General features: G+C 31.0%; 1 protein-coding gene across 1 annotated transcript; it reads left to right on the top strand.

Moving 5' to 3' along the window:
* Nucleotides 1-1,799: 1,799 nt before the first annotated feature.
* Nucleotides 1,800-5,866, top strand: LOC137837413 (aquaporin PIP2-2). Its single transcript, XM_068646395.2, has 4 exons — nt 1,800-2,567; nt 3,157-3,452; nt 5,169-5,309; nt 5,458-5,866. Exons 1-4 carry the CDS (start codon nt 2,267-2,269, stop codon nt 5,575-5,577), a joined length of 858 nt encoding a protein of 285 aa, XP_068502496.2. The 5' UTR covers nt 1,800-2,266; the 3' UTR covers nt 5,578-5,866.
* The last annotated feature ends 7,041 nt before the right edge of the window (nt 5,867-12,907 follow it).

Below are 12,907 nucleotides of genomic sequence, written 5' to 3'. Positions count from 1 at the left end.
CAAGACAAAAAATATTCTTACTGTCGCAATGAAGGTCACAATAGAGGAAATTGTCCATTTAGACAGTAGAGTCATCCTTTGTAATGTTGTTCTCATCAAATATTTTAATATCATCTTCTTTTAATGACATATATTCAATAATTTAACTTATTTTTAATACATTTATTTTACATAAATACATGTATATTATTACTTTTTACATATTATATAATTTATACTTTCATATATTATATAATCTAAAAATTTATACATAAATTATATCACATTTTTATAAGTGTATTTTTAACTTTAACAATATTTATAAAATACTAAATATTTTTAATTTATCAAACAAACATTTTTAACCCAATTTATTTAAAATTATTATAAAAAATATTCATTTTAATTATTCAACTTTATATATCATTTTCTTAAATAAAAAAAAAATTAAATTTTGGTATTATTTATAAAATACTTTTTTAATTATATATTTTTATTTTTAAAATATTAATTATCATTTGTTTAAACCCTAAAAATAAAATTAAGTGAATTTGCCAATTGAATTAACAACTTTAATTGAGATAAAATCCACTAAAGTTCTCAATCCTATATTCAATTTTATTTAAACTGAAGTTGTCGGATTAATGAATTTAATTTATGTTACCTACACCATTGACAACTTTGACTAAAAAATGCTCATTCCTGTAATTTTTTCTGAATTTGCCCATTTACGTAAATCTCAAAAGAAACTACACCATTTTGATAAATTTCCCTGAGAACTAGTTAGAAATAATTAAACTTAAACTTATGTTATCCTTATTCTATGAAATGATTTGATTAAGTAGACATTGAGACAAAAATATTTTTTTTGTTTTGTTTTGAATAATTATCTTGAAGCTATTTTATACTTTATATCATTAAGAATTTGAAAAGATCATTTTTATAGTATTTTATTTTAAATTTATTTCTTTCTTTTTATAAATTTTTTCCATAAGAACAATATATGTATATTTGAGTGACTAATAAAACAATAAATATTTATACAATGCTATTAGCTCAAGTATTTCATTAGGCTAGTCAATAAACAAATTTGATAAATTACATGAAATCCTACATCTTATAAATCATAAGTTATCAACTAGTATTGAATGTGAGATTTACAAAAAAAACTATATCATAAAATAAACAAAATCCTATATTAATAAAACAAAATATGTTCTTACTAGATTTAACGTCGAATCGTCTGAAGTAATGAATCCGTATTGAGTGTTGACTTCGTGTATGGAGTGTGGATGTGGACTATGACATAGTGAAGTGAGATTTCAAATTTTTTAAATATTATTAGAGATTTTTAATTACTAATTATAAGGAAAAAATAATATTTATTAATTCCTATTTTCACTCTAAATATATTTAAACACGTGAATATTGTTTTCAATGATAAAATAAGTTTTTGCCTCTTTTAAAATTCATAAAATATATTAAATATGTTTCCAAAAAAATATTGTATTATTTTCCTCTCTCTAAACTTAAACACAGCTTTTGGATTTTTCTTAAATTAAAACATATTTTTATTTTTTATATTTAATACTAATAGTAAAAGAAAAACTTATGTATATAGTAGTTGTAACATAATATTAATTATATATCCAACAAAAATCACTTTTAATTAAGAATTCACATCTTACAATCATATGCATCAGTCAGTCTATCCTATTAAGAACAAAGACTTACAAAATATTTTTAATTTATTAAAATATAAAAATAATATGAAATCCTTTTGGAAACATATGTAAGGACCACTAAATGTTTTACCCTTATTTTGAAAGATAATTATTTCTTGTGTCTCACAATAAAAGCAAAAAATGATTTAAAGGTTAAGTTGGTGAACTTGGAAGATGAAGAAGAAAACTGAACCTTTGCAATCTTAAACTAGTGAAGTGTGATATGTTCAATACAGAGAGAACAAAATGACAAAAGAAACACAGAAACACAAAGTTACAAATGAATGGTAGGGAGGTGGTGGGGGTGGCGTAGTGACGGTGGGGACAAGGTCGGTGAAAGTGAAACCGAAACCAAGAAGTTTATTGCTATTATTATTATTATTATTTGGTTTTGTTTTTCAGTGTAGAATTGCTCTAATCAAATGCTCTAGCATCACTCCATCACCTCAATATATACCCCTTCTCATCTCACACTAATCAAACACAACCTTGTTTCTTTTTCTCAAAGCCTCTCTTTCAGGTTCTTTTCTTCATCAGTGTCAAAAGGGTGGTTGCAAATTGCAATGGCTAAGCATGATGTTGAGGGTGGTTCCTTCTCTGCAAAGGACTACCATGACCCTCCTCCAGCACCCTTGATTGATGCTCAGGAACTCACACAGTGGTCCTTCTACAGGGCCTTGATTGCTGAGTTCATTGCCACACTGCTCTTCCTTTACATCACAGTGCTCACTGTCATTGGCTACAAGAGCCAGAGTGATGTCAAGGCTGGGGGTGATCTCTGTGGTGGGGTTGGCATTCTTGGCATTGCTTGGGCCTTCGGTGGCATGATCTTCATCCTTGTTTACTGCACTGCTGGAATCTCAGGTGTTTCTTCGCTTTTCAATCTCACACCTACCTTTTTCATTCGCCAGCATGGACTTTAGTCTCTTTTGTTGTTTGTTTCTTATGCATCATGCCTTACAAGTTTTTGGAATGGTTTTTGTTTTCCTTTTCATTTTCTGGTTTCTTAGCAGCCAAAGAGGGAAAGTTGCTATCTTTGAGTTCTAATTCAAGCTTTTAAACTGTGGTTACATGGTCACACCTTAGTTGCAATTCTTGATATTCTAGGAACTTGCAAACAGGTGTGGCTGATGCAGTCACAATTCTAGTTGCAGAAACCCAAAAATTCTTGACAGTGTGGCCAAAATCGTAGTTGGGTACTGTTTTGTTTTTAAAAAACTTGCTCTAAGCATACCCCCATTAAGCCAAATAGCCAGCATGTTTTGGTTTTGAGTGCTTATCAAATGGTTTTTCTTGTTTAGAAATTCCCCTTCTCTCAAGTTTCTTAGCCTTCAAACTAAGATGCCTGCTTTGTGCATGTTGTCTTGGGTGAAAGTAAATAACTAGGCATGATTTGGTAGCATGTTTTTGTTACATAATATTCTGAAAACTGTGATTTTTGTATCGAATGTAGGAGGTCACATAAACCCAGCAGTGACTTTTGGACTCTTCTTGGCTCGGAAGGTGTCTTTGATAAGGGCTATAATGTACATGGTGGCTCAGTGCTTGGGGGCCATATGTGGAGTTGGGTTGGTTAAGGCCTTCCAAAAGGCTTACTACACCAGGTATGGTGGTGGGGCCAATGAGCTCAGTGAAGGGTACAGCACAGGTGTTGGATTGGGTGCTGAGATCATTGGAACCTTCGTTTTGGTGTACACTGTCTTCTCTGCTACCGACCCCAAGAGGAATGCTAGAGATTCTCATGTACCGGTATGTGCTCAATTATTTATTGAATTGTAGTCTTGTTTTTGCTTCTATGCTCCCCTTTTGAAAAATACATTGTTTATTACACTAACCGTAGATAGAGGAAATTGTTGTTTGCATGAGTTGTGCTGAAAGCAATGATTAAATGGTACAGTGCATACCAAGTTCATAACATATAGTCATAGTCATATGCCCTGCTTTTAAGCAAGCATGGATTCGCTCTTAGTTCTTTCTGGTTTTAAATAGAAGCTTAAAGTTCCTTGAAATTACTTTAGACTGGTTATTTGTGAAGAAAAAGTGGAGTGGAAGTGATTACTCATTATTAGATATCTCAACTTCAAGCATCGAACTATGCTTTCTATGCAAAATTAGGTAGAGTGGGATTTAAGCAATGAAGAAAATTAGTTGTATTTCTTGAAATGGTTACCAAGATTCACATCAACTGTGTATTCCTGGTTCAGTGAACTTCACAACTAGTAAATAATATACCACTCAATTTTGAGAAGTTGTACCTGCTGCCAGTCAACAATTTCCCGTTTGAAGTGATACAGTTTACAATTCTGTGCTATCCATTTGCATAAAAAGTTTTGGCACAGTCAACATGTATGCTTACTATTATTTTTACTATCCTTAATAGTTATAGAAGCTTTATTTTTAATATTCTTGAAACAGTTAAAGATGTTAGCCAGTTAGATTTCCTTTTCATTTTGGAATCTATATCCTTATTTTGGCTACTTTATCTAGAGATTTCCTCTGTAATAAATATTGCGCAGGCAGCATTCAATGTAGTTGAAAATTTCCACTTTTCTTGCTTGGCTTGGCTTTCCTTTATTACTAGTTCTTGTTCTCAAAACAAGAAAGTGGGTATCCTTTTCCTGTGGGCATATTTCATGACTTAAAGGTTACATTTTCCATTGATCTAAGCATCCTAGAGTGGTGAACCTATCCCTTTCTTTCTCCAAAATTTCCAAATGCATGATGTTTTTTATTGAAGTGAAATGTTACCATTTCTTTACAAATATGGGTCCATTAGGCCATTACCATATATTATTCTGTGGAGGATTTTATTTTCACAGCCTTATCACACGAATCTTATCTGTTTTCTTTCTTCTTTTTGGAAAAGTGGATTCTTTCAGGAGTTTCCTTCTGCATTTTTTGCCTCAGAAGCAAATGTGTCTTTGTTGATGTGGAAATTTAAGGCCTAAAATTAAAGTGTTCAGAACAGTGTCGTTCATGCTAAATGCCATTTTCCCAAGCTGGCAAATCTCGTGAGAGTTTCCAGCACCATCCTCATTTGTCATTATCAGCTTTAGGTTCCTCCATACACTTTCTCAGATTCTCCAAATCAATAAAGAAAGGAAACCATGCTCCTCACATGGGGCTTGTCCCATCTGTTCCAAGTGCTTATCGGTTTCTATTTCCATTTTTTCCCTTTTATATTAAAAAGTTTTAGAAAAGGGTCTGCAACCACAATTTTAAGTGCAACACTAATTAGCATTTTATAGTCTCTCAGACCATAGCTGAAGTTGCATCAGCCACACACTTATCCACAATTTCCTACAATATCAAAGATTGCAATGAAACTGTTATAGCGACCCTAATATAAAATATTAATAATAAAGTTCGATTCATATATGTTTGGAATAACTTTTTGTCTACATTTTTTGTTTTAATTGAACCACATCATGAGTTTCTAATTGTGCTTTTGTTCTGTGTTGGAAGGTTTTGGCTCCACTGCCAATTGGGTTTGCTGTGTTCATGGTTCACTTGGCAACCATCCCAGTGACTGGCACTGGTATTAACCCTGCTAGAAGTCTTGGAGCTGCTGTCATATACAACAAAGAGAAGGCCTGGGATGACCAAGTGAGTAACTGTTTTCTATATTCAACAACTTGCTAGTTTTATACTATGATCAAATATTAAAAAATTAATAATTTTCCATGTTAAGTAAGAAATGATAAAATAGATGCCACTTTTGTCTGATATATTGTTGTTCCTCATGTTTGTTCAGTGGATCTTTTGGGTTGGACCATTCATTGGAGCAGCCATTGCAGCCTTCTACCACCAATTCATCTTGAGAGCAGGTGCTGCTAAGGCTCTTGGATCATTCAGGAGCAACCCCACTATTTGAGTTACCCAATATCCTCTCAATGTTTCAAAAGCATGATAATTGGAAGCAAAATGAGTTGATACTGCAGCAATCATAATAATTTCAAGTGCTTGTAGTTTTATTGCAAGCTTTTCTTTGATCCTATGCAGATTGAAGGTTCTTTCAAGACAAGAGCCTTTGGTATATACCCTTTAGTATTAAGCACTTTCTTTTGTATTTCCTTCATTGTGTGATCTTTTCTTTTAGGTAATTTATCTCTTGTACTCAACGTATTCATGAAAAAAAAAAAGATTTAAAAAGTTATGTGAAATCTGTGCCTTTTTCTTTTGCTTAACTCATCTGAGGTTAATTTAAGAAACACTTAACGCAAACAAAAATGAAAAACAAGAGAAAGGAATCCGTGCAATAATGAAAGGAAAGGAAAGATGTCTAGCAGTGTTGAATGCAATGAACATGAGAATAAGACAGTGTTACAGTGTACTTCATTGAACACATGTTTGTGAGAAATGGTAAAGTTACTTACGTATGCATTTTAAATAGGGACACTTTTTCATGGGAAAAAACAAAGTTGTGAAACATTGCACATGGTTGTGGTTGAGGAAAGAAGGAAGAAAGAGATGAAAAATAGGTAAAGAGAGGATCATACTGTTACACAGAATAGTATATGCTGATCCTGGTCACAGTGAAATTTTGTTACAAATTCAAATAAATTTTAAATTCACAAAAAAATTATTTAATAAAAATTATTTAAATTTAATACTTATTAAATAATTATTTTTTAAGTACCTTCTATTATTAGTTTTTTTTATCTCTAGTTTCTTATGATTTGTGGTGCCTAAGAAGGATGAATTTGCACTAATGAGGTTAAAACTTAAAAATTGGTATCTAAAGAATGTAATGGCCATCATTCTCTTCCTCACAGGCTTCTTCTTCTTATTAATATTATTATTATTATTTATTATTATTATTATTATTATTATTATTATGTATTTTAGATTGTGTATACTAAGAATACATTTACTATATGCAACTAAAATTTGTAGTAACTCATTTTAAATATATCAGTGAAATTAACAATATATTTTCAATTTTAACTTCACAATTAGAATAAAAAAAATAGGCATTGCACTTATAATATAAAGCAATTTACGCCATTTTCAAATCAGAAATCAAAGTTTACAATAACTATATTAAAATTGTAAAAATGGATTTCTGTATAATTAAAAATGTGAAAGTTTATACACTGAAATTTTTAAAAAATTGACACTCTAGCTATTAAATTCTAACAATTATCTCAAAAAATATTTTTATTAATCATTTTAACCTACTTTTTATCTTTACTTATGTTCTAGGTTTTCTTAGCTACTAAGTTTTTTTTTTCAATTCATCTATTCATTTTTAATTTTAAATTGAATTTTAATAATTTTCACTAATTAAAAATGATTTTTATTTTAATATAGAGTATTTTTCATGAATCTAAACCATATTTATATGTATACACGTATTTATTTACTTATTATAAAATTTAGTTATATAAAATAAAGATCATAACCTACAATATTAATATATATATATATTACGAATTTATTTATATATTTATTATAATTTTAATTACATAAAAATTATGTCATTAATTTTTTGATCAAGTTGGTTAAAAAATTAGAAATATTGATAGTAGTTCTTTTATATGTGAATATTATCTTTATTAACTTAATTACATTGAAACGAGTTTTATATTTATTATTTATTTAATTTTTTGTCATTAAAAAGGTAGTGTGGTCTTACATACATGAGAAACTTCCCAGAGAGAGTGAGATATTACATTTGAAATGGTTAAAACATTTTTTAAATATAAATTTTTAACTTTTAATTTCATTCAAGGATTGAAAACGATGATGAAGTGAACTCAAAACGAAAATTGCGCGAGAGGATCATATGGTAAGAAGTGAAAGAACCCAAAGAATTTCATATAATTATACTAATCATACCTATTTATTATGTTATCTCAAATATATTAGATTTTACAACATGTAATAATGTATACAAGGTGATATATGTTCAAAATAAAAAATATATTCCCATATTTTAAATTGTTCAGTACGATTTTCTATATCTGCAATTTTATTTCTCTTTCTAATATGATTGTAACATAATAAAAATAATAAATTAAGGTAAATTAAGTTAGAACAACATATATATATATATATGATTTGACATATTCAATTTCATTCTATAATATTGTTACACACTTGCATAACCATCATTATCTCTATCATAATATCAATAAATCCATCTATCACGTCAACATCTATCACATATCAACAAAGGTCCTAAGTTTATATTATTACATTAATTCTTTCATTAATATGTTTTTGTTTGGAATAAGAAATGAAAATGATCTATAGGATTTTAGATGATTTGAATGAAAAGTTTAAAGAAAGTTAGAGTGTTTGAATTAAGATAAATCGAGTAAAAAATATAGGAAAAATTTATAAAAATTTGTAAGTGATATGATGGATGTGATTGAATTTTTTTTTAATTGATAAAAATGTAAGCTTATAAATTTATCCTTATATTTAAAATTTGTTACAAAATTAATTTTATTTATTTATTTATAAATTATAATTATTTTTAATTAAAATATTTGATAAAGCTTATTTTTATATTAAATAATATTATTATTTTTATCTCTTTTGTAACAAATATAATTATTATATAAATTTATTTTCTTATTATTTTTTTTATATTTATAATTTATTATATATAATATGATTAATTATGTTATTTTATAATAATTATTTAATTTTTAATTTTAATTATATTTTTTATATTTAAATTTGTTCTCGTCGGTTGACTCGAACGACAGTCTCTGGGCCGCATGTCTCCACCTGAGAATCGAACTTCCTTGGGTTAAAGGACTTCTCACCTGCAAAGACAAAAGGGCGCTTTGGCGGCCGTTTGCACTCCGACGCTCAAGTCAGTACTGGGACAAAGAAACAATAAGTGAATGAACTAGTTTCAGTCTTAGAAACGGTGTACCTTGCTAGGGTTCTTACCACCCTTTATATAGGTTGTAGCTAGGGTTTACTTATGTTTTCTTACCCATATCTAGGGTTCCTGGGAGAACGTCCTTGCGCCGCTATTACACAATCTTAGCGTAATCTAACACATAAGACATCCCTTTACTGGAGTGCAATGACTAACAAAATGGCCACCAACGTACCAACTCATGCACCAATGTTGTGGGGCCATTTGTTCTATGGGTGCCCTAAGTATTCATGTGTCATGCATGCAGTCTACCCTTGGAAACCCTAAACCCTAACGGACCTTAGCGCTTCCAAGGGCTACTTCCTTGTGCCGCGACTGAATGCGCTATACACCCTACACACATGGATCCCTCGTGACTTAGGCCTTTCTCTTATATCTGGGTGTTTAACTAGTAACTGATATGATTTCTAGGGCCCACCTTACGTGGCCCACCATTACTATCAGACACCGATGTCCGATGTTTGATATCTTTCTCTGGCGTCGTTGTCTAAGGTATTTCACTGGCGTCGATAACCGAGGACTAGTCGGTACAAAATTGTAATTCTGTATTAAATAAAAATAGTAATACTTTGAGTTAAAAATAAATAGGTAAAAAAGTAAATTAATATTAATTATATATACATATATATATAACTTTCTTCGCACATTTGAAAGAAAGTTTTGAATGGAAAAATATTCTCGATTTCTGTGTTTTTAAAAAAAAATTGTTTTGATTTTTCAACTTTTGTTATGCACGCTTTTCTACTCCCAAAAACATACAGAGTCTAAAGATTCAAGAAATTATAATTTGATTAACACTGTATTAAAAAATAGAAATTTAATGTAGATTGCATTAACTTTACAAAGTCTAATGAAAAAGCTCCTTTCATTTTTTTTTTACTATTTAATCTATTTGATTTAAATTATTAGGAAAACTATTATATTTCATAATTCAAAAAATACACATTGCCAATATATTCTCATAACATTCAGATCATTCACATTAATCTCAATTTATACTTATTTCATTTCATCATTTTCATATCAATCATGTAAAAATATTAATAAAAATGTTTATTTAATTAATAATCATAAACTATTAAAATAGAGAAATGTTGCATGAGCACAACATTAACATCACTTTTCACTTGAAAATGGAAAAGTTACCAACTCTCTTGCTCAAATTGTGGAATATCGCTTGAATGGTATATTTGGTTGTGTAAGTGAATCTCATGGGGTATGAGAATTAAACTATTATAGGATGGAGAATTTGTATGACTTATTTTACTTGAGTTTTGCTCTTAGGTGACTTTAGTAAAAAAGGATATAGAATTTATTTGACTTATCCCTCATTTAAGAGTCCAATAGCGTTTGAGTACTCAATGGAGGAATTGCTCAAACTATAAGTTATGGCTTGAATGAAGAGTTATATCATTGAGCAACCTTATGGATGCTTGAATTATGGTGTTTTGTCATCACAATAAATGTCAAAGTTCTCAAGTAGTCATTTAATCACTTGAGAATCATATAAACTAAGTTTGATTTATAATTGAACATCTTATCACTTGAGCAACATACGTAATCATACAAACTAAGTTTGATTTATAATTTAACTAAGACAAGATTTTCTTTTACCTTTAAACATTTATTCCTCAGTGTTAGAAAAGATGGCTTTAAACTAGAGGGGGGTGAATTGTTTAAAGGGGTTTTCGCAAACTTTTCAAAACTAGAATAGTGATTTTAATTTAAAAATCATATATATTTGTAGATTTATAAATTTATAAATTGAATGGAATGTTGGTTTAGAATTTAACAAGCATAATAGGTTTAGGCAGAATTTTTCGCTTAGGCGAGATAATCCTCGCTCAAGCAAGAATAAAATGAAAATGAGGTGCTCTCGGCTTGATTCTCGCTCAAGCGAGACCTGGGATGAAATTCTGGGTGCTCTCGGCTTGATTATCGCTCAAGCGAGAGAATTTTCGCTTGAGCGAGACCCATTCTCGCTCAAGCTAGAATCTCTAAAAAAAACTAAAATTCTTATTTTTTTTTCTTTTGAAAGGTTGGTTTATTTAATTTCGTATAACTTTACATAGAAATTATGTAGACTTTTATTTCATGTATATTTAATTGAAAATATCTTTAATTAGACATTTATATGATTAGTAAATGCATTGTTGTGTGTTTTGGAAATTCTAAACTTTGGTATGATTTAATTGTTTGATGTTGGATATTGTGAGATTTGGAATATGAATCTTTAATCAAGACATAGTATTTTCAGGAAAGAAAATATCGTGTTAAGATTATTTAGGATGTGCATTGACTAGGGATTCATCTAGAAGGAGATATCCTGACTCTTTTGAGATAATGGAATCAAATAGATGAAGTTATTCAGGTGGTAAGAGTCGAATGAGGTTCATATGAATGGGTAAGTTGTTTGAAAGATAGCTAACTTGACCTGTTATATGAGTTAACACTGTCTTACTAGGAGAGAGATGATATTGAGATTAATTATGCGCATAACTGTGTGGATTTCATAGTTATATAGTATGACAAGTGCATATCTCTGAGTCTAAGTCAACACACGAGTCTTCCGGAAGTAGAGTCAAGTGTCTATGTGTTGTGAGTCAGTAGAAGTCTGAAAGATAAATTATGAATTTTAATAGACATTTGATGATTTGTGACTTTATATGAGACTTGATGAGTTATGTTTATTAATTTGAAATTTAAATCATATAGATTTTTTTATATAACTAGCTTACCTTGTTATTTGTTTGTGTTTGTTTCTTTATTTGTGATGATCGTGTTGTACACGAGAGCATATGAGATTGCAGGTAATAGAGCTCCTAAGTGAGCAGTTGGAGGATGTGATAGTTTTAATTGGAGTGCTCTGTTTGTGTTTTTTTTTAAATTATGTATATATTAAAATCCCTATGAAGAGGGATATTGTTTTTTAGATATTGTTCCTGTCGGTTGACCCGCTTCGCCTTCGTGCGCCTACGTCACTCCAACGTCCAGAATCCTTGTGTTCGCACGTGCCTTTCATGTGATGAACACCTGAAAACACAAATACAAAGGGCACCCTAGCGGCCGTTTACACTCCGACGCTCAAGTCAGTACTAGGGCTAGGAAACACCAAAAACTGTGTAACTATTATTGTGTGTGTGTTTAGCGGCGCAAGAGAATTGCCTCTTGTCAAATTTGTTACCTTACTATTTATAGACTAAAACTAGGGTTTCCTCTCTACCCGAAATGGGCATTTCTGATGGGTGGGCCCAACACTGTTGTTACCTTAATCTTAGGATAACCTAGCGCGTGGGGTCCCTAACTTGAGTGCAACCTCTGACAGGATGACCACCTGGGTGCCTCCTCGTGCACCTGATCTCTGGGGTCACCCGCCTCTGGGAGTGTCCTAGTTGTTCACGTGCCATGCATGCAGCTCACCCCTGAATGTGACCCTCACATGTCATATATTTCCAGTGGCTCTACACTTTGTGTTACGCCTGAATGCGTCATCTACTCTACACGCATGGGCCCTCATGATCTAGGCTTCTCCCTTACTGATAACTGGCGTGTTATCTGGGATCCATTTCTTGTGGCCCATCTCTACTGTTTGGGTTTCTGATGTCCGATCTCTCCACACTGTCTAGTGACCACTCTTGGCTCCTTAGCGCACGTGCTTTGCGAGATACTGGCCCACGCCGCTCGTGGGACCCGCTTACGTGGCACCAACATTACCAGTGGTCAGTCAATGCCCAGGGACTGGTCAATACAGATACAATTATGAGATAGTTGTATATGTATATTCATATGTTAAGTAGAAAGTGTTGAACAAGATGCTTTAATGTCTCCAAATCCAAGTGAAAAGCTTGAAGACCTTGTTATTGTTTTGTGTGTGTGTCTAGTTGTTTGAAACTTGTTAATTCACTCCTTAAGATGATCCAAGCTCAATTGAATCTTTAACATTTTGAAAAGATGAGTTTTCTAAAAGGAAGTGAAATTTCAACAGGTTGAAATTTCGAATCAACAGGTTGTTTGACACTTAGTGGGTTTCAAAATGATTTGGAAAAGCTTTGTCTTTGCCTTTGTTGTCAAACAAATTTTAACAGGTTGAAATTTCGAAACAATAGGTTATTTGACACTTAGTGGATTTTAAAATGATTTGGAAAAACTTTGTCTTTTCCTTTGCTGTCAAACAAAAATCAATCGGTTATTTCGGAAAATCAACCAATTGTTTTGCTGAAAACCTTAACAAAATTTTGTTAAGTGGTTTTTCTGTTTTAAATGATTCCAACAACTTTTGGGCTTTTGTTGTAACTATTTTAAC

The sequence above is a fragment of the Phaseolus vulgaris genome, chromosome 4, assembly GCF_051622355.1.
Source record: "Phaseolus vulgaris cultivar YP4 chromosome 4, ASM5162235v1, whole genome shotgun sequence".
Lineage (NCBI taxonomy): Eukaryota > Viridiplantae > Streptophyta > Magnoliopsida > Fabales > Fabaceae > Phaseolus > Phaseolus vulgaris.
The sequence above is the reverse complement of the archived record's forward strand: the minus strand, read 5'-3'. Positions and strand labels throughout refer to the sequence as shown.

Coding starts and splice junctions, on each gene's coding strand:
- LOC137837413 (XM_068646395.2), top strand. CDS start 2,267: ATGGCTAAGCATGATGTTGAGGGTGGTTCCTTCTCTGCAAAGGACTAC. Junction 3,453..5,168: donor CTAGAGATTCTCATGTACCG/GTATGTGCTCAA, acceptor CTGTGTTGGAAG/GTTTTGGCTCCACTGCCAAT. Junction 5,310..5,457: donor AGAAGGCCTGGGATGACCAA/GTGAGTAACTGT, acceptor ATGTTTGTTCAG/TGGATCTTTTGGGTTGGACC.